Raw genomic sequence first — 24,017 nt, forward strand, 5'->3', positions numbered from 1 at the left:
TAATGAGGGCATTTGAGCTGACCACACTTACGGAGACTCTACAGATTACAATGTACTTTTTCTTTTTTTTAATTTTTCAGAATTTTGTTTTCACTTTTTGCATGTGGAGTTGAGAAAAATATTTTTTCTAGCTTTATTTAGGTATAATTGACCAATATTGAGGGTGTGTGACCCCAGCTTCTGTTCACCTTCCATGGCATGCCTAGAATACTGAATAAAATAGTAGGGGGCTAGGGCAAAGAGAGGCTGTTTCAGGCTTGATTCCTAGGGAGCCACTTAACAGGAATCCTCTTCTAAGAACATAATGACTCTTGAGGAGAGGTAGGCTTTGGAGCTGCTAGTATCTAGTTATCAGGGATGGCTGAGATGCAGTTGGATTTGAAGGAAAAGTTGATACCTGATCCTGGACTCAAGATTTTACATTTCAGACAGGGCATGGTAGTGAGCTTCCTCTGAGAGCCTATAGACTAGCCTTGGTTAGAGTAGCCTTAAAAATTAGCTTCTTAAACTTTGTTCATAACCTGCAACCAAGAAGGGAAATCTGGTTTTCTTTCCTTCCATCACTTCAGATTATATAATCTCAGCTGTAAATTAAATAGGGAGAGACATTTAGGATTATATTTTTACTGTCATCAGTTTCCTGACTCTGCCACAACTGTTCAAAACACACCTTAGTTTGTACTCCATTGGCGTATGAAAGGACAGCATTCCTTTGACATCTTTTTCATATTTACAGTTTCATTTATACAGCAAGTAGAAGTAGATGATATTTTAAGCCAAGAACAACCTTGCATTAAAGCAATTCAGCAGTGTTAAGCACTTTACCAATGGATATCAAATCTCGGTAAAATATTTAAAATGAAGAGAGAGAAGAAACATGAAGGGCTCAATTTAAGAGTAACATTTTGAGATTTTACATAATGAAACGGAGGTACTCGTCTTTGTAGAATTAGGTGTTCTTTTATGTAACTACAACTGGCAAAGTGTTCTTTGATCTTTCTCCTTCTTTTTAAAAATTAAGTGATACAATTTGGAAAAAAGAAAGTTGTGCTTGTATCTGTTCCTACCCAAAGGCCAGCAGTGGATATGGCTGCAAACCCTCTGTTACATGTTATATCCCATATCCTGAGCCTGAACTCATTATTTACATGCACAAACTAGTTAGGTATGAAATATTCCCTAATGTTTTTCTTTAAAATTGTAAGTGCTTCTCTGTGGCTTTTAATTGTGAGGTGTTTTGTTTTGTTTTCGGGTCTCGCCGTGTCGTCTAGGCTGGAGTGCGTTGGCGTGATCACAGCTCACTGCAGCCTTGACCTCCCCAGCTCAAGCGATCCTCCCGCTTCAGCGTCCTGAATAGCTATGACCACTGGCATGCACCGCCACATCTGACTTATTTTTTATTTTTTCTAGAGATGGAATCTCACCCTATTGTCCTGGCTGGTCTCAAACTCCTGGGCTCAAGTGATCCTTCCACCTTGGCCTCCCAGAGTGCCTGTGACTTTTATATTCTACCTCAAATATTTGCCATTTATATTGACTTATGGAGAGGCAAAAAATGTAAATTCACTGAATAATTTGGAAAATATTCACTTTTATTTATATTCGTGATATTTAAGTCAGTGGATTTGAAACAAAACATACTTGCTTCACAATATATTGCTGTCAAAGAGTTTTGTCCAGAAAAACTTACTGCATCCTTTAATACAGCACTATCCAGTAGAACTTTCTGTGATGATTGCAGTGGCCTATAATCTGCTTCATCCAACACAGTAACTGCTAGCTATGGAGCACTTGAAATGTGGCTACTGTGACTGAAGACTACATTTTAAATTGTATTTAATTTAAATTAACTTAAATTTTGATTTAGCCACATGTGCCTAGTGACTGCCATATTGGACAATGCAGCAAGCAATACATTCATATATTGTTTATCTCAGATATAAAATTATGCACTATTTAGAAGCCAATATAAAGGTATTAGATTGCTTTTAAGGAACAAATAGAAGCTCCAGCTTGTCCATTAAAATAATTTTGTCAATCCAAGCAGATTGGGATGAAGGATGTGAAACATTTTGATTGAATTGACTGCTAAGTTGTATCTGTTTATTTCTTTTTTTACTTAGCAAATATCCATTAAGCACATAGTAATTGCTCTCCATTGTGTGAAGTGCCTGGGATACAAGAAGTTTAAAGCATGTTCATTGCCTTGAAGAAATTCACCCCGTAGAAAAAGTAGATAGAAAGTAATAAGAAACATTTGTATAAGGTAGAAGAGAGTTGAGAAAGAGGGAAGAGTCTAGGATGACTTGTAGATTTCAGTCTTGAGTGACTGGGTGGAGGGTGGCACTGTTCACCAAGTAGGAGACACTGGAGGGGGAACAGGAGTCTATACCATGTTGAATTGAAGTTAGATATCCACATGCATGTGCTGAAGGCAGTTGGATATGTGGGTCTACAGCTTGGGAAGAGGTCTTGAGGTAGAGCTGTGGGAGTCACCCATAGTTGAAGCCAAGGAATACGACATGGTCTGCAAGGCAGATAATACAAGAAATAACTTGGCTTATAAATTTAGTCGGAGATCGAAAAATTATTTTAAAAATATATAATAATATAGGAATTTTGTTTTTAAATAATATGTTGCAGATTTACAAGTGACTCCATTTATGTTTGTTTCATGACACTGAAAAATCAGTAAGAAATATTCTATATTTTACATATTTCATATTTATTTTAATTAATATTAACATAAATATTAATAAATATATTTAATTAAATATATACTTTTTATATATTTTAAACATTCTATATTCGATATAGTCCAATTATACACACAAATGCCTGACTCAACTTATTAACTAGTTGTTTTATGCTGTGTAAATACTTCCTAAATATTACATATTTTTGATATCCAAAATAAATTTTTTCAAACTCTTAATTTTTTGGTGTTAGAAATAAATGCTATAAATAAAATAGATTTTTGTCAGGGTCCTCTGAAATACAGAATGGAAAATTTCTCTCCATTGGCTCAGAATTCACTTTTTGAAACCATGTGAAATAACCCAGGTTTTCTCTTAATTACGTGTCTCTGAATATGCTTCGAAAGTTTTATAGATACCATTTTGCCACTGTCTTGCTGCTCTGAGGTCTTGTTTTTTATAATATTTATTATCAGACTTTAATTTCTCATTTTTTGGAGTAATAGGGGCTTTTCAAAAGAAAAACTCTTGAAAACAAAATACATGTCAATAACAGAATCTCAGTTACGAAATTTTTAAGGCTTGAAACACTGTTATCAGTATTAAAAATAAGATTCTCATTCATTCATATTTTCTCCCCCCCATACTTAATTGGTGAAAAGTAAGCTAGTATTTAGACTCTAGTGTGCCATGAAGCTGCATCTCACCTTCATCGAAATTCTAATTTTGATAGAAATGAATTGTTAATGAGCCCCGAGAATGGAGAGTTTCTCTAATTACAAGAAACAAAATTAAATTGGGCCTAAAGGCATTTTTTTTGTAATTGCAGTTGGTTTAAAAATCGAAAAAGAATATTTACTCATACACCTTGGCTTTAAAAATACTGGTTTGCTCCCCACTGTTAAAAAGGCATTGAGACCTGCAGCAAACTTCATTCTAATGAGGGTCCAGATGATTTTTTTTGTGTGTAGATGTGCAGAACAACTTTGTGGGAAAAATGATACCTCAAAGATTAATGATGTTAATGATGTTCTGTAGTAGGGAAAATAAAACAAATAGTTTTTATTTGAACCTTTTTATTGTATGATAGAAAATTTTGATTTAAATGGCAAGTGAGATATGCTTACCATCTCTCTTTTTACCTATTTATAGTAGCTCTCAAGGTCAAAGAGGACATACTAGCATGGAAGTCGTGTATGTTGAACCTGCTGCTGCTGCTGCTGCTGCTATCTCAGATGTATGTACATTGAGGACCACAGACTACAATCTTGGACCCTTACCGTGTGATGTTGATTATTTAGTTAATGTGTGTTACCAAGAAGTATGTCAGATGGACGTGACACATGAGCAGTGTTCCACAGTTACCATCTTGTAGACATTTCTTATTAGGAGCCAGTAACTGCCAGACTTGGAATGGTCCCTGTAGTGCTTGAAAAAGAATTAAGCTAAACTCTATCCCAGATGTTGTTCAGGGTCCTTTGCCTTGTGAGTACATTTCATAATGAAAGTTTACTGACCTGCATGGTATAGAAAGCCATGAAGGCGGCTGGGCGCAGTGGCTCACGCCTGTAATCCCAGCACTTTGGGAGGCCGAGGCGGGCGGATCACAAGGTCAGGAGATCAAGACGATCCTGGCTAACTCAGTGAAACCCCATCTCTACTAAAAATACAAAAAATTAGCAGGGCGTGGTGGCGGGCGCCTGTAGTCCCAGCTGCTTGGGAGGCTGAGGGAGGAAGAATGGCGTGAACCCGGGAGGCGGAGCTTGCAGTGAGCCGAGATTGTGCCACTGCACTCCAGCCTGGGTGACAGAGCGAGACTCCGTCTCAAAAAAAAAAAAAAAAAAAGCCATGAAGGCCAGAACCCAGTGCCTAATTAGCCTAGGTTGTCTGCATCCGTCCTCTAAGACAATGAATGTATCATCTGTTTATTCATTAACCAGATATTACTAGAAAGAATCCTTAAGAGATATACATTAATATAAATTTAAAACCTGGGTCTGCCCTCAGTGATCTGATGAAACTCTCGTCTGGGAAATAAAATCAAACTGCAAGGAGAGAGAGAGGTAGAGAAGAACAGAAGAGGTATCTCAGAAGGCATTTCCCACGTTAAAAAGTGAGAGGGTGGTTCCTCGCCTTACATGCCACTCCATGGGTGCATGTACCACAGCTGATAGGCTGGATCACCACAGTGGTAACAGTGCTACAGAGAGAAAACATGGCTGAGACATCAGAAGACAAGGGTTTGATTCCTGATTCTGCCCTTACCAGTTACATGGCCTGGGGAAAGTTATTTTACCTCAGCCTCAGTTTCCTCATCTGTAAAATGGGAGTAATAATAATAATCTCTACCAGGCTACCTCATAGGCATATAATAATGCTCAAAGTAATCTTATCGGGATATTTATTTTACTCCTGTAATAGAATGAAACCTCTGTGAGAGGAGAGACCATTGGCTGTCTTGTTGGTCAACTTTGAACAAGGCTTGTTACACATAGTAGGCAGTCATAAATATTAGATGCACAAATGAGTACTCTGTGTTAAAGCAGTCTGTTATTTTTATAGAACTCTTCAAATATTTGGTAAAGGGATTTCAAGAGCAGTATAAACAGGCTGCATGCATAGACTCTAACTTTGGTTTTCAGGCCTCCATGTGTTTTGCCTGAATGAATTTGTACTGGGATCAGTGCAAATAGCAGGTCCTTTCAGTATTTAAGTTCTCCTGTAACATGGAGATGCCATGAGCACATATTTTAAACATGAAGTGCTGATTTTGCATTGAATTTTCCAAGAATTGATCATTTAACAAAGTATGTCTATGTAAATAAAACTTTCTCCATTCTGAATAAGTACCTCTGCTTAACCTAATACTCTGTTCAAAGAAGTATGAAACAAAGAGGAAATTAGGTAGAAGAATGCTAATTTAGACAGAGCAATGTTCTCTTTACACACAAACTAATTACAGGTATGCTAGGAAAAGGGGCCAAGCCAACCATATAGCTCCAGCAATCAGTGTAACATCTACACAGCTGTCAGGCTTGCTTCATCAGCCCGTCAGTAAATAAGTATTTATCCAGGGTTTATAGTGTACTGTGTGTGAAGAATCCAAAGTCCTTAAACTTAGTATGTGTGGAAGAAAGCTGGATTAAAATATTCTCATTTTACAAAATATATAATGCCTAAGTAATTATAATATTTAGAGAAAAGTGGGTTAAAAAAAAAAAGAAATACATAACCCCACTGCTGTGGCACAGCTGCTGTTTAATTTTGCTTATTCCCATTCAGTCTTAGTCCACCAACGTATATATTTTGCATGTAGTTACAATGAAAAATATAGCTTACATTCTACGGCATACCCTTGGCTTCCACTTATCCCTAAGTTCCATTTTTTTCTACAGTCACATTGATCATTTTTTAAAACTGTATAATATTCCATGGAATTGTGAGACTTCTGCTTCCAGCCAAGATGGAGTGAGGGGGCCAGGTTAACTTGCCTACCTGAAACGGGCAAAAATAAAACAGACAAAATATATGACATAACAGTTTTCATGATAATGGCCAGCAGGCAGCAAAGGCCACAGATTCTTGAGCAATTGGAAATCAATGAGAGGAGCTCCACAGTTACCAGAGCTTACTACATAGCAAGATTCTAGGCCACATTTCAGAGAGGGAGAACACATATGGAGCCCAGTGGACTGCCTGAGTTGACATTGAGGTGAGAGTATAGGGAGACTAAGTTTGCTAGCAGAGTCCTAGAGAAGAGAGAGCTGCATGGAGAAAGAATGCTAGAGATCTGTGAGGGGCCTCCTCTAGTATTCAGCAGCATATTGATTGGCGTATTAACTTGAGGAAGCTACTTGAAGTGGGGCTAGGGGAAAACCATTCCAGAGGATTACAGAGAACAATGCTAGTACTCACAAAGGGTTGGTAATAGTTCCTCTTCCTACCAGCCATACTGGAAATCCTCATAACACACAAGACATTAAGTGAGAGTACACAGAAATGTCTTGCATCAGGTGTGGAGAAAAATTAACTCTAGTGATATGGTTTGGATCTCCTTTTCAATTGACTTTGTCCCAAATACTTCTTTTAATGATGAGTGTAGGTGACTTATGTTAGTAGCCACTCACATTCTGCCATCCATCCCTAGAGATAGGTTGCTCCTTAGCCATGTTACACTAAACAGGCATGTTTGGCAGAATTGGCGCTTGTGCATTATCAGATTGCTTTTGCATCCAAATCCATTGTTGCAGGAGGTGGCAGGTGGGGTGGCATCTTCAGAAGCAGCTGTCTCTGAGCATGAACCAAGGGCTGGGTAGGATACCAGCAGACAACACAGAAACAGTCTGCTAGAGCTGATTATGTGCAAATGAGAGGCCAGGACAAACCTGGTTTAGGGAATAATCATGAGAGCATCTTGCATTGATTTTAAAACCTACTATATGGTAGGCATTTAGTCATTTATTCATTCAACAGATACGTATTTAAGATTCTAAAAAGTAGTCAAAGAAGGTCAACCCTGAAGAAGAATAATAACACTGAAAGCTAAAGTGTCTTGAGAGCTTCCTATTTGTGCATTTTGCTGGGTGCTTAACTCCCACAACAGACCTATGAGGCATTATCATTCCAGTTTTACAGATGGCAAATATCAGAGTCTTGCTATTAAATAAGTTGCCCAAAGTCACACAGTAAATGTCAGAGCCAGGATTCAAACCCAGATCTGTCTGATCTCAGTATCTATGTCTCTTACTGCCCAGTGAGGCATCTACTTTTAAAACTATTTTGTCATATTGTCCTATTCGTTGCATGGTTTCCCTTTTGTTCTTTATATATTCGAACATGTTAAATGTGTTTATTTTTAAAGGCCATTTCTGATTCCTTCATTTACTGATTTATTGAACAACTATTTATTGAACACCTACCAGATACCAGATACTGTTTTAAATTGGAGGGTGGATTCGTTAGTTAACAAAACAGTGAAAAATTGTTGCTCTAGAGGAACTTACATTCCAACAGTGAGAAACAGACAATAACGAGATGAAAATATTAAATAAAGAAATCATTGATTAGAAGGTGACAAGACTTAGGCCGGGCACAGTGGCTCGTGCCTGTAATCCCAGCACATTGGGAGGCCGAGGCAGGCAGATCATGAGGTCAGGAGTTTGAGACCAGCCTGACCAATATGGTGAAACCCCATCTCTACTAAAAAATACAAAAAGTAGCCGGTGGTGACGCGCGCCTGTAGTCCCAGCTACTCAGGAGGCTGAGGCAGGAGAATTGCTTGAACCCGGGAGGCGGAGGTTGCAGTGAGCTAAGATCGTGTCACTGCATTCCAGTGTGGGCGACAGAGTGAGACTCAGTCTCAAAAAAAAAAGAAGGTGACAAGACTTATTGAAAAGATAGAGCAAGATGAGGAGGTTTGGGAATGCAAGAGGTGGGGGAGTACAGTATTAAATATAAGCAATGACTTAAAAAAGGGGAGAAAGCTAGCCATGAAGACATCTGTGGTCGGGGAGACTATTTCAAGAAGAGGAAAAACTTCTGCAGGATTTTGAGGTGGAAGCATGCCCAGTGTTTAGAGGAATAACAAGAAGGTCAGAGCAGCTGGAGCAGAGTGAGCAAAGCTGAGAGTAGGTATTGATGAAGTCATAGATGTAATGGAGGTCAGGTTGAGTAAGGCTTTGTAAGCCATTGTATAGATTTTGGCTTTAACTCTGAGTGAAAAGGAGAATGATTAGAGAGTTTTGAGCAGAAGAATGGCATGACCTGACTTGTTTATTAAAAGAGTCACAGTGTTGAGAATAGACTGTGGAAGGAAGGGCAGGAATGGAAGTTAAGGAGTCCAGTTAGGAGGCTCTCTCAGCAGTCCAAACGAGAGATGATAATGGCTTGAAGCAGGGTGGTAACCGTAGAAGTTGTGAGAAGTGGTCAGATTCTGAAAATATATATGTATGTGTATATATGTGTGTGTGTGTGTATATATGTGTGCATATATATGTATGTGTGTGTATATATATGTGTGTATATACACACACACATATACATATAATACATATATACACATATATATGTGTGTGTGTGTGTGTGTGTGTGTATATATATGTATGTTGAGACGAAGTTTTGCCCTTGTCACTCAGGCTGGAGTGCAGTGGCGCCATCTCGGCTCACTGCAACCTCCGGCTCCCAGGTTCAAGCAATTCTCCTGCCTTAGCCTCCCAAGTAGCTGGATTACAGGCACCCGCCACCACACCTGGCTAATTTTTGTATTATTAGTAGAGACGGGGTTTCACTGTGTTGGCCAGGCTGGTCTTGAACTTCTGACCTCAGGTGATCCACCTGCTTCGGCCTCCCAAAGTGCTGGGATTACAGGCATGAGCCACCGTGCCCCGCCTTCTGAAAATATTTTGAAGGAAGAGCCCTTGAATTTGTTGGCATTTGATGAGGGGTGTGGAAAAAGAGAGGAGTTAGGGATGATTTTAAGGTACTTGACATGAGCAACTGATGGGATAATGTTGCATTAACTAAGATGGAAAAAATTATGGGAAGAATTCACAAGCTTAGGGATGTTTTCTTTCTTTCTTTCTTTCTTTCTTTCCTTCTTTCCTTCTTTCTTTCTTCCTTCCTTCCTTCCTTCTTCCTTCTTCCTCCTTCCTTCCTCCCTCCCTCTCTCCCTTCCTCCTCCTCCTTCTTCTTCCTTCTCCTTCCTTCCTTCCTTCCTTCCTTCCTTCCTTCCTTCCTTCCTTCCTTCCTTCCTTCCTCTCTCTTTCCTTCCTCTCTCTCTCTTTCCTTCCTCTCTCTTTCTTCTTTCTTTTCTTTTCTTTTCTTTTTTCTTTTCTTTTGAGACAGGGTCTCTCACTCTGTTGCCCAGACTGGAATGCAGTGGTATGGTCAGCTCACTGCAACTTCTGCTTTCCAGGCTTAAATGATCCTCCCACTTCAGCCTCCCAAGTAGCTGGGACTACAGGCACACACTGCCACACTCAGCTAATTTTAAATTTTTTGTAGAGACAAGGTCTCACTATATTGCCCAGGCTGGTCTCAAACTTCTGGGCTCAAGCAGTCCTCCCACCTCAGCCTCCCAAAGTGTTGGGGTTATAGGCATGAGCCACTGTGCCTAGCCAATGGTGTTTTCTTTGAGGGGAGGAGTAATATCAGGGACTTAGTTTTGAAAATGTTTATGACTGAGATGCCCATTAGTCATCCAACTGGAGATGTAATACTGGACTGGAAATTTGAATTTGGGAATCATCAGTATGGATGGTCTTAAAGCTGTAAGCCTGGAAGATGGTCACTAAGGTAGATAGCAACAAGGACCAAGGACTGAGCCTTGAAGTACACCCAAAGTTAAGAAATTAGGGGAGAAAAAGGAGGAATTAGCAAAAGAGACTGACAAGTAACTAGTGAGGTAGGAGGTACGCAAAGTGAATAAAGTATTTACAGGAAGAAGGAATGATGAACAATGTCAAATACTGCTGATAGATTAGATAGGTGGACAATTGAGAAGTGACCATTAGAGTTAGGACCTGTAGATCGTTGCTAAACTTGACAAAAGTTTTGGTGGAGTATGGTGGGGTTCAAGGAGATAATGTCTGATCACAGTAGGTTTAAGAGAAGATGGTGGAATTGGAGACATTGTATATAAAAAAATCCTTTTGAGAAGTTTTGCTATAAAGGAAATCACATAAGTGGGGTGGCAGGTAAATAAGAGATGAGGTCCAGAGAGGATTTCTAAACTCAGTGTATTTTTTTTTAAAAAATTCTGCTCTATTTTATCTAGCATTTTCCCCATGTCTCTCCAATCTGCTGTCTTGATTGGAAGCCCTATGGCCTTTCGCCCACCACCTCCAAAAAAGTAAAATGCAAGGATCTCCTAAAAATTAGTCAGAGCACTTTAACAATAAGCCACCACAGGGAAAATGCAAAGATTTGGGGACAAACTTCTTGAATGCCCTCTTCCCCCTCTCCCCCTACATATTTGCAGTTTACATAACCATCAGGTATTGGAGTTTGCATTTGAAGCCTACTTTATGTCCAGCCTCAAAACCCATGCCTCTCTTTTCAAATCCTTTAGCATACTAATCGTGGAGACAATTACGGAATAAAGGTGAATCAAAAACTCCACTCAAAACTGTAAAAGCATGTTGATTGTCTTCCTATCTCCATGCATGCTTTTTCACCTTAGTCCTAATTGCATTTTAAGCTGGTATCTTTTTGCTTCCAAAGTAGTTTCTTGGCTTTATTTTTTTCCAGGCCAATTACCATTACTGCACATAATGCTGTCATTTAAGTTAATTTAAGCTCACTGCATTTATATTGATAAGCCCAAACATATGAATGCCCAAAAGTGGACATCTTAATTAACATTTGAGAATATAAATTTCTATTGAAAATAATCCAGAAAGCAAAGAGTTAGTGATTAAATCGATAGATGGCTATGAAGAAGAACAGAAGGAAGAGGAAAGAGACAGGTCATATCTCCTCTTAATGAATACCGATTCACCATAATATCATCGTAAATAATGAAAAGATTGTCACATCCCTGGCAACATATCACTTATTTTAGGGAGTATAAAACATAGTCACTTGAACAGTGAGGTTGCACAATTTCCTGAAGTTGAAATACTGGGATGTGATCCAACAAACAGATTCCTTGTAGAAAAATCACCATGGGTCTGTGTCTTAAGCCAGTCCAGAACAAAAGCAAAAAAAAAAAATATATATTTTGTCAGGGATGTAAAATATTTCACTGCTAAACAAGGTACTTAAATTTCAGGGCCGGGCGCGGTGGCTCAAGCCTGTAATCCCAGCACTTTGGGAGGCCAAGATGGGTGGATCACAAGGTCAGGAGATCGAGACCATCCTGGCTAACACGTTGAAACCCCGTCTCTACTAAAAAAAATACAAAAAACTAGCCGGGCGACGTGGCGGGTGCCTGTAGTCCCAGCTACTCAGGAGGCTGAGGCAGGAGAATGGCGTAAACCTGGGAGGTGGAGCTTGCAGTGAGCTGAGATCCGGCCACTGCACTCCAGCCTGGGCGACAGAGCCAGACTCCATCTCAAAAAAAAAAAAAAAAAATTTCAATGGACAGTGATCCACAGACTATTCAAAAAGGATCCAGTTGTTCAGGAAATAGGACAGGATCACTCAATAGAAATACATATATAGTTTAAAGCAACAAATGGCTTAAAGGTAGCCAGACTTAGGAAAAAGAGCATTGGGTTTGGAGTCAGTGGATTCTGTCTCTCACTCTGCTCCTGTCTGTCTGTATGGCCTTGCCCTCTTTGACACTATCCAATGAGAACATTGCACTAGAAGCTCTTAGAGGCCTTTTCACCTCTCTGCTAAAAGTACTTTTGCTAATAATACTTTCAACTTTAATCTGCCTAAAGACATAGTTGTTAAACAGCCCCCGGTTGGCCTTTTCTTTCTCTAAGCTTAGGATGCAAGTGCAGGAACTCTGGGAAAATGGCCTTATCAATGGTGGTGCAGGTCTCCCACTGCTGTCCCATTTGTCTGTGAGCCAGTGTGTTTGGGTCTAATAATGAGGAATGGGAGATGAGGTGACTACCATCCTTGGCTACTATCATGACAGCATCCTACTGACACCACTGAAAGGCAGAATTGTTTTTGCCATGCCTTTTGATCTATAAACATTTTTGATGCCTTTATTTTTAGTATTATGTATACTGTGTTTCTCTTCTTAAGTTTGTCAGTGTATACCTTGTGGCATCTATAATCTCTGCTTGTTATCTTCCAGCAATATTTTTAAAGAGGTATTTGATGACGATTTTTTGTTAGGTTTTCAGTTGATTGCAGCAGTGTTAGAAATTGTGATGTGAAATGCATCAAAGTTTGTATTCTGCCTGTGTTTCCTATTCTTTCTAACTCCAAAATGCGATATCCTATATTTCTCTTTCGAACATTTACAGGACCAAATCGATATTGCAGAGGTTGAGCAGTATGGACCACAAGAAAATGTTCATGTAATGTTTGTAGATTCTGATTCAACTTATTGCTCCAGCACAGTTTCCCTGTATACTATTCCTGAATCTCCAGGTAGGTACATTTATGCATTTGGATAGGGACTATTAGAAGAAAAATAGTGACCAACAGCGTAGTTACAGTTTTTCAAATGAATATAATGCTCTATAATAGTGTGAAATCACAGAGTGAATTCCAGCTTTCTTCATCTTCTGTAAATATTTGAGATGATGATTTGAGAATAATAAAAATGAGTATTTCATCACAGGTTCAAGTGCTTGGAAATGGTCTTTTCTCCTATTTAATTTTAATCTTCTAAAAATTGGCACTGGATCTCAGTCCTTGAAGGAATAGCGTTTTATCTTTTTATACTCATGTAGTCTATTCTGCTATCACACAGTATTTGGATTCCAAAGAAACCTCTTGTTATTGAGTTTTCATGGCAATAAAGGGGGAAAGTGAGAGTCTCTCAAAAACAGTGATATTTCTTTCATGAGTTTCAATATTAAAGACCTTTCATAACTGTAATTGTTTAAAAAGTACAAAACTTAAGAAAATGGTGTATGCATAATGCAAATCGTATCTCCTAATTAATCTGATCATAAATAATTGGTATGTGAAATCTTATATAGAAGTAGTAAGCTCTATTTTAATTTTTATTTCACTTTTTTCAGTTTTTAAATCCAGTGTTAGTATCTCCACTTTTAAAACTCTTAGTTAACAACTTTTCCATTGTTGCTGTCAATCTCAAAGCTGTGTTTAAAAAATTCCTTCCAAAACAATTGATTTTTGGCAGGAGAGGTCAAACTCCATGAACTCATAATTGTGATTTCTAAAATTTATAAGAGATTGATTGCTTTAAACCTATTTATCTGGACCTACCATTGTAACTTTGCTATAGAGAATTATTTGTGTTTACTACTGTTAAGCCAATGATGGAGAAATCCTTATAACCTTCCACAGATGACTATTTCAACAAAATGAGCATACTGAGATGACTAGCAGCTTATGGCTGATATGGTAGAAGTCAAGTAACTCCTAGGTTTCTCACTATCACTTATAGATAATTTAGTAGCTTTGTTTACTTGGAATCAGAAAATTAAAAGATGCTAAACTGGGCTGGGTGCGGTGGCTCATGCCTGTAATCCCAGCACTTTGGGAGGCCGAGGTCGTCGGATCACGAGGTCGGGAGATCAAGACCATCTTGGCTACCATGATGAAACCCCATCTCTACTAAAAATACAAAAAATTAGCCAGGCGTGGTAGCGGGCACCTGTAGTCCCAGCTATTCGGGAGGCTGGGGCAGGAGAATGGCTGGAACCCAGGAGGCGGAAGTTGCAGTGAGCCGAGATGGCGCCACTGCACTCCAGCCTGGATGACAGAGCAAGACTCCGTCTCAAAAAAGAAAAAGAAAAAAAAAATGCTAAACTGATTTGGAAAATGGCTTTTAGTGGAAAAAGAGTTAAGCAGACGAATTTAGCCAACGGTCTAAACACTGGAAGTGTCCAGAAACCAGAATTTTCCAAAATATTTTCAATGGTCATCCCAAACTCATGCTATGATTGAAGGACAATTTGCTCATGACCATAGCCTGGTAAGATATGCAACCCCAGGCTGCAAAGAGCAGATAGGAAGTGACAGAGTGGTTCATTCTGCCTAATCCAGATGTTTCTCTTTTCCAAACTTTTAATCTTGAAATAATTTTGGACTTAAAGAAGATTTGCAAAAATAGCACAAAGAAAAAAAATAGAAAAATAAGGGAAATATACCATTTAGGATAACCTTCATTTAGCTTCCCCTAACGTAACATTTTACATAACCACAGTACAACTGTCAAAACTAAAAATTTAACATTGATACAATACTTTTAAGTGAGCTTCAGCCTTTACTCAGTTTTCCCAGAAAATTGTTTTTCTGTTCTAATAACTAATCCAGTATCTTTCATTGAATTTAAATAATATGTGTTTTTAGTTTCTTCTGGTCTTTGACAGTGTCTTAGTCTTGCTTTTCTTTTTTTTATCATCTGATACTTTTGAAGGATATGGGCCAGGTATTTGACAGAATGTCCCTCAATTTGGACTCGTCTGATGATTTTTCAAGATGAGATTGAGGTCTTGCATTTTGGGAAAGAATACCACAGATGTGATGTGCCCTCCTTAGTGCATCATATCAGAATATACATGATGGTATATTTTATTGCTGGTGGTGTTAACTTGATTGCTTGGTAAAGGTGATACTGTTTTCCCCTTTGTACTTACCAAATATTTGAGGGGAGCTACATTGAGAACATGCAAATAATGTTTCCTGTTTCTCCTTAAACTCTCCTTCACATTGTAGCATCATCAGTGGAATTGGCCTGTAGCAATTACTTCTAATGCCATTTTTTTATATCCTTTATTTTTTGTGTATTTATTAGCTGCAATCTTGCTGTAAGAAAGAGTTGTTCCTTGTCTCTCTTTCATTCATTTATTCGTAGATTCATTTACATCAGGATGTATTCATGGGCATTTTTTTATTATTTGGTTTGTAATCCAATACCATCATTAAAAAAAAAAATTGCTCCAGCTTTGGCTCATGGGGCTCTTTTAGGTTGGCTCCCTTGTCCTTTTATCATGTCTGCATCTTTTTTTTCCCCCTTCACTTCCTTATTTCCGTTATTACATGTTGTCATTGAAATCAACCCCTTCTTTAAGGAGCCTTATTTAGGTCCTTTATTTGGAAAGTGGTATTTAGAAACGAAGATCTGGGTGCTAGTTGTACTCACTGTTACAGGTATGTCACTACTTCTAAACCCTCTCAGTAGACACAGCTAAGAAAGATGTCTGTTCATACTAACCTGTGCAACCATATACAACCATCTGTATTTATTTCAGCGTGTAACAACCAACAACAGCAGCAGGAGTTCACTGATATTTCCTACTCCAGCCCAGTATCATAGGGTTCATTCTAGCCTTTTCTGTCTGCTTATTTGTAATTTGTATCTCTGACAGTGATAAATCTGTCTCTCATTATGTATAGTATATTTATTGATTTTTCCAATACATAAACATTCATAAAAAGTAGTTTCACAATTGCTAACCTGTACCCCTTAAGGAACAAATTTACCATGTGGAATTAATTTGTGTGTGCATTTTTTTTTTTTTTTTGGTCTTTAGCTTTGCAGTATCCAGGCAAACCTCTGTTTTCCGAAGTTCCTACGTTAGCTTCTTTATTTCTCACCCCCATCACTGTGGATATGTCATTTATTTGTAATAGAATTAGATTCATTTGTTACAGTCTGCATATTCACCTAGGTTTTCCTACCTCCTGATCAATTTATTTTCAAATTTATATACAGTAAAATTCACTCTTTGATATATACAGTTCTATGGATTTTGACAAATGTTAAAGAGTCATGTATCCATCAACATAGTACCAAACAGAATAGTTCCATCACCCCCAAAATTCCTTTGTGCTCCCTCTTTGTACTCAACCTTTGTCTCCCATCCCCTGACAACCATTGATCTGTATTTCACCTCTGCAGGTTTCCCTTTTCCAGAATGTCATGTAAGAGGAATCATATGACATCTTGCCTTTTTGGTCTAGCCCCTTTCACTTAGCAAAATGCATTTAGGATTCATCCATGTTTGCATGAATCAATGGTTAATTCCCTTTTATTGCTGAGTAGTACTACATCTTATGAATTTATCAAGTTTTAACACTTCATTCACCTGTAAAAGAACATCTGGGTTGTTTCCAAGTGTTTTTTGATCATGAATAAAGCTACATTAAACATTTGCATAGAAGTTTTAGTGTTGTATGAATATACGTTTTCAAGTCCTGGTTGTGGGACTGCTGGGTCATTTGGGAAGTATGTGTTTAACTTTATTAGAAACTGACAAAGGGTTTTCAAAAACAACTGTACCATTTTGCATTATTCAAATAATGTTCTCCACTGTCCTTTTCAGGGCTGTTGAAGCCAAGTCATGTCATAACACCTCCCAGAGCACTTTGAGCACTCCCAAGGTCCCACATTCTGGGCAATCCAATTGTTCAGAAGTGATTTATGACTAGATTTTATTTGGTTTTATCAGTTGGATGGTACTAAATCTCCAAAAGTAGAGCCAAAATAATTTTATAATGAATGAAATGACACTAATAAATGCAGTGGGTTTAGGCACTAGCTTAAGCTGGAGGATAGGCAGTGGTAATTTCAAACACTCTCTCTCTTTTCTTCATTTTCAAATATGAACAGATTTTAAAAACAATATTCTGAATGATTCCTGGCACCTGGCACATCTCATCCTTAACATGGACTAAAATGACCCTCGTACAGTCTTTTTGATAACATCAGTACTTTTGCTTTTTAAGTCATGAACTCCCCTGTGCTTTCTTCCTCAGCCTTATCCTTGCAGGACTTTCAAGTTGAGCCTGAGGTGAATCCATTGTACAGGGCAGACCCAGTGGACCTGGAGTTCTCAGTGGACCAGGAGGACTCAGTGGACCAGGAGGGCCCAATGGACCAGCAGGACCCAGAGAACCCAGTGGACCTGTTAGACCAGGCAGGCCTGATGGATCCAAAGGACTCAGTGGACCTGGGGGCTGCTGGCACAAGTGCTCAGGTACTTCTGAAAGTCTCGCTTCACTCGCTTCACATGTTTGTCTAGACAGCTAACCTTGCAAAGCCCAAATTTTCACTCTTGTGACCAGTTTCACTTTGCAGAAAGTATGTTTGTTACTTTTTCAAAACTATGTCACTATTTCTGTTGTACTGGATTTTCAGATGCAGCTGAGAACTCAGTGGACCCTCACAAACAGGGAGATTGGAGGTTCTCTACGTAAGACCAAATCCCTGTGCTCTTCTTAATTTGAAATCCCATGGACACTCTGTACTTGAGGAAAAGTTTGAGCCAAATAGGAAGCTTAGCTACTAAGAAAAGGTGGTATTTTTAAAAGCCCTGATTTTAATCACCTGTGAGAGCATACTAACCATCTAGAGGGAAGACAACCTTCTGGCCTACCCATACCAACCCTCTTCCTGCACCACAAGCTAGGTTTTCCCAGTGGAATTTTTATTAGGTTAGAACATGCATTTCAGAGTCGTTAGATATACCCAACCTTGAAACGTCAGTACCAATGTACAGTCCAAAGCCAAATCAAAATGATTGGATTAACTACTGTGTAGTTCCTCTACCCCGAAATGTGTTTACATAACCATGATTTGAACAATCATCTTTTATGTTAGACAGGATTATTAAAATCAGGATTAGAAGCCAAGCTAGTGAGTTTATGGTCAGTTACATGGAATTGTGTGCATTCATCACCAAGCCTAAGACGAGTGACTCCGTGTCAAAAGGATCCTCATCTAATGAAAAGAATTAAGGGCTAGAACACAATTGTTTGAGTTTAGTATCAGCAGTGTGGCCTTGGCAAATTACTGAGTCTCAGTTTCTCCATGTTGAAATGGTCTTGCCTTGCAGGGATTTGCAGACTACTGTGAAAATTCTCTGAGCTATTTAAAAGGAAATTTCTGTGAAAATCTGCTGTGGCCTGATTTATGCCCTTATTATGCCAAAAAGTTGTGGTTCTCTTTTGCTGTTGACAGGTTTATCTTCTCTTTTGGATTAACTTGTAATTAAATTTTTAAGTATGACTTTTAAAAAATCACCAAAATAACCAGCAATGAATGTGTGTCATCTGCCTCTGCATGTGCTAGTGTATTAGGCTTATTTCTGGGTGCCATGTATCAACAACCTGGAGTGTATCCAAAAGATGGAGACCAGGATGAGGAAGGGGCTGGAAGACATCTTAATCAGTTGCTGAAGACACTGAGAAGGGAAGAATGGGAAGGGACAGGGACAGCTTTATCCAAATAGTTGAAGGATCATAAAGTGGAAGATGTGGTTCCAGAGGATCAAGGAAGCAGTCTGGCACTATTAGCCCTTCTCAGACAGATTAGGTCACCTCTTGAAATAGCAAGTCCTCTCTCCTTCAATGGAAAGGTTAGAGCCAATGCTTGGCAGCTCCTTTTCCAGGAACAGCAGAGAAGATTTCTGCTTGGAGAGGGTGAGAGGATGTGAGAACCTGTAAGGTTTGTCTCTTCCAGTCCTGAGTTTAAAGGGGTGTGGGGGGTGTGTGTGTGTGTGTACGTGCGCGTTCATGTGTGTGTGGTTTTTTTTTTTTTTTTTGGTCTAATGAACGTCTGCTTTCATATAGGAAGAGACATACAATGCATAGTGAAAGAAGGACAAATTGAACAGTTTTCAATGGACTAAAAATACATATATAATTTTTATTCCAAATGATGAAAACAACAACTTGTAGGGTGTTCTCTCTCTTTCTCTCAACTCATCTATGTACTTACATTACTCATAAAGGGTACTGATGAACCACAGTATATTTTTGGTTTCTAGAAGTTGCAAGTATATGTACCTTTTTCTTATCATTAATATTGTAAATTCTTTATCGATCAGGACTGTGGCTCTCTGACCTTGTTTATATGCATGGTATTCAGCACAGTTCCGGGCAAATAGCAATTGTTCCCAGGCCTTACTTCAGCCTTGAAAGATATTTTCCAAGAATCTCATCTCTCTTCTGTCCCTCTCAGCCTCTCAGCCAATCAGTTGAGAAATCCCATCCACCTTTTTTTTTTTTAAAAGAGTTGTGGTTTTTGCTTTGTTGCCCAGGCTGGTCTCAAGCCTCAGGCAGCTCTCCCACGTCAGCCTCCTGAGTAGCTGGAATTACAGATGCGAGCCACCACACCCAGCTCAGCTTCTTTTTTATTATTGTTTTTTAAACTTTATTTTACTTTAAGATATTCTGGATATTAATCTGTTTCTTAGAATTTTGTTTATTTTTGATATATTATAGTTGTATATATTATATATACTATACGTGTGTATATGTGTATATATATATACATATACTATATATAGTATAATAGTATAGTGCCAATTGATGGTTTTCATATTTTATATATATACTATATATAGTATATATATACGCTCTATATATTATGTTGTACATAGTTTTGGATACAGGTACATATTTGGATACATGTATACAGTGTGTAATGATCAAGTCAGGGTAATCAGGATACCCATCACTTCAAATATTTGTTTTTTCTTTGTGTTGGGAGCATTACAATTCTTCTAGCTATTTTAAAATATACAGTAAATTGTTTTAACTCTAATTTTCCTACTTGAGCACTAGAACTTGTTCCTAATGTTTAACTGTATTTTTGTACCAAATAATCAACTTCTCTTCATCCACCTCTCCCACCTTCCCTTCCTAGCCTCTGGTAACCACCATTCTACTCTGCACCTCCGTGAGATCAACATTTTTAACTTTCACATATGAGTGAGAACATGTGATATTTGTCTTTCTGTACCTGGCTTATTTCACTTAACATAATGTCCTCCAGTTCCATCCATGTTGCTGCAGATGACGTGAATTTATTCTTTTTATGGCTGAATAATATTCCATTGTGTATATATAACACATTTTTTAGCCATTTGTCTGTTGATAATACTTGGGTTAATTCCAAATGTTGGCTATTGTGAATAGTACTGCAACGAATATGGGGGTGCAGATACCTTTTTGATCTACTGATTTCCTTTCTTTTGGTGTATATTCAGTAGTGGGATTTGCTGGATCATATGGTAGTTGCATTTTTAGTTCTATGAGGAACCTCCATAGTGTTTTCCATAGTGGCTGTACTAATTTACATTCCTACCAACAGTGTATGAGTGTTCTTCTTTCTCCACATCCTCACCAGCATTTGTTATTTTCTTAATTTCTCTCAAATATGTCTCTTCCTTTTTATATCATCTACCTCTGGATTGTTCCATGCCCTTATTATCTCTACCTTGAATTACTCCCACAGCCTTCTAATTGACTTGTCCCGAACTCCACGCTTCTTTTCTCCCACCACTTCATCTTCTGCACAGCTGCCAGAAGGCATGTTTTACAACTGAGATCTGAGCATGTTACATCCCTGATAAGATATGGATTGTAGAACACATCTTCTAACAGCAGTACCAGGTGACTGATGAATAAAATCCAAGTTCCTTGGCTGCCTGAACCTGTACAAAACTCTGGCTTCTCCTTTACATGTGACCTGCCTTACTCCTTCTATTCCAGCCAATTTGGAGCATCATTTGCCCCATAACACACTCTCTACTTTTTTTTTTTTTTTTTTTTTTTGAGACGGAGTCTCGCTCTGCCGCCCAGGCTGGAGTGCAGTGGCTGGATCTCAGCTCACTGCAAGCTCCGCCTCCCGGGTTCACGCCATTCTCCTGCCTCAGCCTCCCGAGTAGTTGGGACTACAGGCGCCCGCCACCGCGCCCGGCTAGTTTTTTGTATTTTTTAGTAGAGACGGGGTTTCACCGTGTTAGCCAGGATGGTCTCGATCTCCTGACCTCGTGATCCGCCCGTCTCGGCCTCCCAAAGTGCTGGGATTACAGGCTTGAGCCGCCGCGCCCGGCCTCACACTCTCTACCTTTATAAACCTGCACGTTTGCTTCTTTCCAGATGTGAAGCTGTTATCCAAGTTAAAATTAGATTTCCAGAACCTAGAAGAGAGTTCATCTAAGTACTATAATTGTTAATGAGAACAATAATAGTACCTGCTTTTCAGGGCTCTGTGAAGATCAGACCTATGAGTTTTCATGCAATGTTTAGAAGAGTGCCTGGAACAAAGGAAGTGCCAGTTGATGGTTTTCATTATTGCATTGCTAACAGGGGCCCTATTGGTGGACTGTCATTTGTGATTTGACCCAGGAGCAGAATACTTTGGCACTGGCCCATGACTCTTCCACTAAGGACTTTGGACAGGTTGCTTCATGTCTCTGGGTCAATTCCACTTCTTTCTTTTTGGGAAAAGAATCAGGCTAAATAATCTTCGTGGTCCATTTCTTATCTAGAATTCCTAAATTAACCATTTTTTTCAAACTTTCTAGTAATGAATGAAATCTGAATTGGAGAGCTACCTTTTGCATTTTCAGTCTTTCAGAAATTTTGAAGTGAAACAGGATGGTAAGACTTGGAGAAACCAGTGTCGCTATACATGAACCATAAGTAATTCTCCCCACAGCCATCATCACCAGTTGCCTACGACATCATTAGCCGGGAACTGGAACTGATGAAGAAGTTGAAGGAGCAGCTAGAAGAGAGGACTCAGTTGCTCCATGATGCCATCCAAAACCAGCAGAATGCATTGGAATTGATGATGGATCAGCTTCAGGTCAGTGAGGATGCTAGGTTTCAGGTCAGAGAGCAATTCTATATAAGTAGCAGAAGGAAGAGGAGAGAGGGACCTTGGCAAGCCTTAAGGAGTTAGTCAGTAGTGCCTGCCAGTAGTGACAGCTGCTGCCCGCAGGGTGATATGGGATATCTAATGTGATCTCCAGCAGGGACTTAGAGTTTTGCCCTTTTTCTCCTGACTACAAGAGCTGAGATTGGCCCAGCCAGGCCTTGGCAGTGGTTGATGTGGCTTATATATAGCCAAGGCTTCCTGTAGGCTTGCCTATGGGCAGTCCTGCTCCATGCCCAGCTTGTCTTATGCCCTACGGAAAGGTGTGGACTGTGAATAAGACCTTTGTGGTACTGTGTCCTTACAGAAGCAGCCAAACACATTATGCCACATTGTCAGTCCTGATCTCCAATCTTCAGAGGCAGTGCCCAAGAAACAACACACTGGGCAAGTGAAGTGGCCTCTCCCACATCCCAAGGAGGTCAAGTGTTTCTGCGGTTTATCTTTATCCAACTGTCTCAAAAACACTGGGGAACTTCAGGAGCCTTGTGTTGCCTTCAACCAGGTATGGAAAGGCTGTTTTAACTGTGTATCTGAAAGGGGATTTTGTTTTCTTGAGGACTTTGACTCACTTGGTTCTCCTTAGGGGGTAGTGACTATCCAGTTGGCTGCAATTTATTTGCCCAAGATAGTAAAAAATCCTGGGCTACCTAGACCTGAATGCACACACTAGACCATGTGTACCTACATGTACATATGTGCTGGATTAGCAGACTCTTGCTGCCAGGTGCACGGCTGCAACTAGTATCCAGTCTAACAAGTAGACAGTCACACAGATCACTATGTGCAGAGAGGCTCAACTGTTGCTGCCTTTTGCTTTGCGAGAATTGAATGGGGGTGTTAAATAAATTTCTGGGGGGCTCTTGCAGACACCAGGGTGCTTTTATCTGTTGCCTTTTGATGCAGCAGCAACTGGCGCAGCAAGAACAACGCCTGAAGGAGCAGCAGCGGCAGCTACGAAAGCAGCTGCAGCAGCTGAGGGAGCAAAGGAAGGTGCAGAAGCAGAAGAAGATGCAGGAGAAGAAGCTGCTGCAGGAGCAGAAAATGCAGGAGAAGAAGAAGCTGCAGGAGCAGAGGTGGCAAAAGAAGAAGAAGCTGCAGGAGCGGAAGAAGCGGCAGGGGCAGATGCTGCAGAAAGAGCCAAAGGAGAAGCAGCAGAGTCAGCAGTTGCAAGAGCAGCCACTGAAGCGTAATGTCATCGTGGGGAATCAGAGGGTGCAGATATGCCTGCAAAACCCAAGTGGCGTATCTGTGCCCCTCTGCAATAACCCTGTTAGGCTTTTACAGACCCAACCCATTGTTCCTATCCAGATAGTAGCTGAACAACAGTCCTCTGGCTTCTATCAAGATGAAAACTGTGGGCAACAGGAAGATGAGAGTCAAAGGTAAGACATGCATGGGATAGTGATAGTGGCTATGATTATTGCTTTTCCCTCATGGCTGGATCCCATGCCTGAGACCACAGACAGACAACCTGTCCGTGTGGCACCAGCGTCCCTCCTGTCAATAACAACTTGCCCTCAACTTACCTTCTCTGTGGCCACTGCCATCATCATTCTGCATGTGTGGTGCATGACTGAGCATCCATTGATGGAACAAAGGGGTACCAGTGAAGAAAGTACTAGATAAGGAAGCCTCAGTGCTAGGTAATTAGCCCACAAACCTTGAAATCACTTGGTTGGATTCCCCAAGCCTAGTCTCTTGCACAGGGTGTCTATGGACAAGTCTTTTGTGCCCACAGCTGAATAACTTCTGGGCTTCCAGTTTCATTCCCTAACTTTCCTGGAATCTGGTGATTGCAGTAGGCCAAGTGTAGGTATCTCCCTGTCATTTATGAACAGTAGGAGGGAAGTGAGTGTGAAACAATTGCTAGATTGCTAAGATCAGCCAAGAATACATGAAGGCTAAGTCCTGAGTGGCAATATAAGGACACAAACACATTTCTGCCCAATAATAAGGTCTTCAGTTCCAAATGCTAGAAAGAGAAGGTTCTGCCTAGCAATGAAAGGATTGCTTAGCATATAGTTGGGGCCCACTAAATAGTTTTGAAT

At 39.6% G+C, this 24,017-nt stretch overlaps 1 protein-coding gene across 1 annotated transcript in view; it reads left to right on the plus strand.

The window, feature by feature from the left end:
- Positions 1-24,017, plus strand: part of PASD1 (PAS domain containing repressor 1) — a 103,910-nt gene that overhangs the window by 76,547 nt on the left and 3,346 nt on the right. The window contains exons 10-15 of the mRNA XM_015128424.3: positions 3,849-3,933; positions 12,623-12,749; positions 17,055-17,275; positions 21,748-21,897; positions 22,274-22,471; positions 22,873-23,351. Of these exons, the coding sequence (XP_014983910.1) occupies positions 3,849-3,933; positions 12,623-12,749; positions 17,055-17,275; positions 21,748-21,897; positions 22,274-22,471; positions 22,873-23,351 (1,260 nt within the window). The remainder of the gene's footprint in view (positions 1-3,848; positions 3,934-12,622; positions 12,750-17,054; positions 17,276-21,747; positions 21,898-22,273; positions 22,472-22,872; positions 23,352-24,017) is intronic.

The sequence above is a fragment of the Macaca mulatta genome, chromosome X (assembly GCF_049350105.2).
Source record: "Macaca mulatta isolate MMU2019108-1 chromosome X, T2T-MMU8v2.0, whole genome shotgun sequence".
Classification (NCBI taxonomy): domain Eukaryota; kingdom Metazoa; phylum Chordata; class Mammalia; order Primates; family Cercopithecidae; genus Macaca; species Macaca mulatta.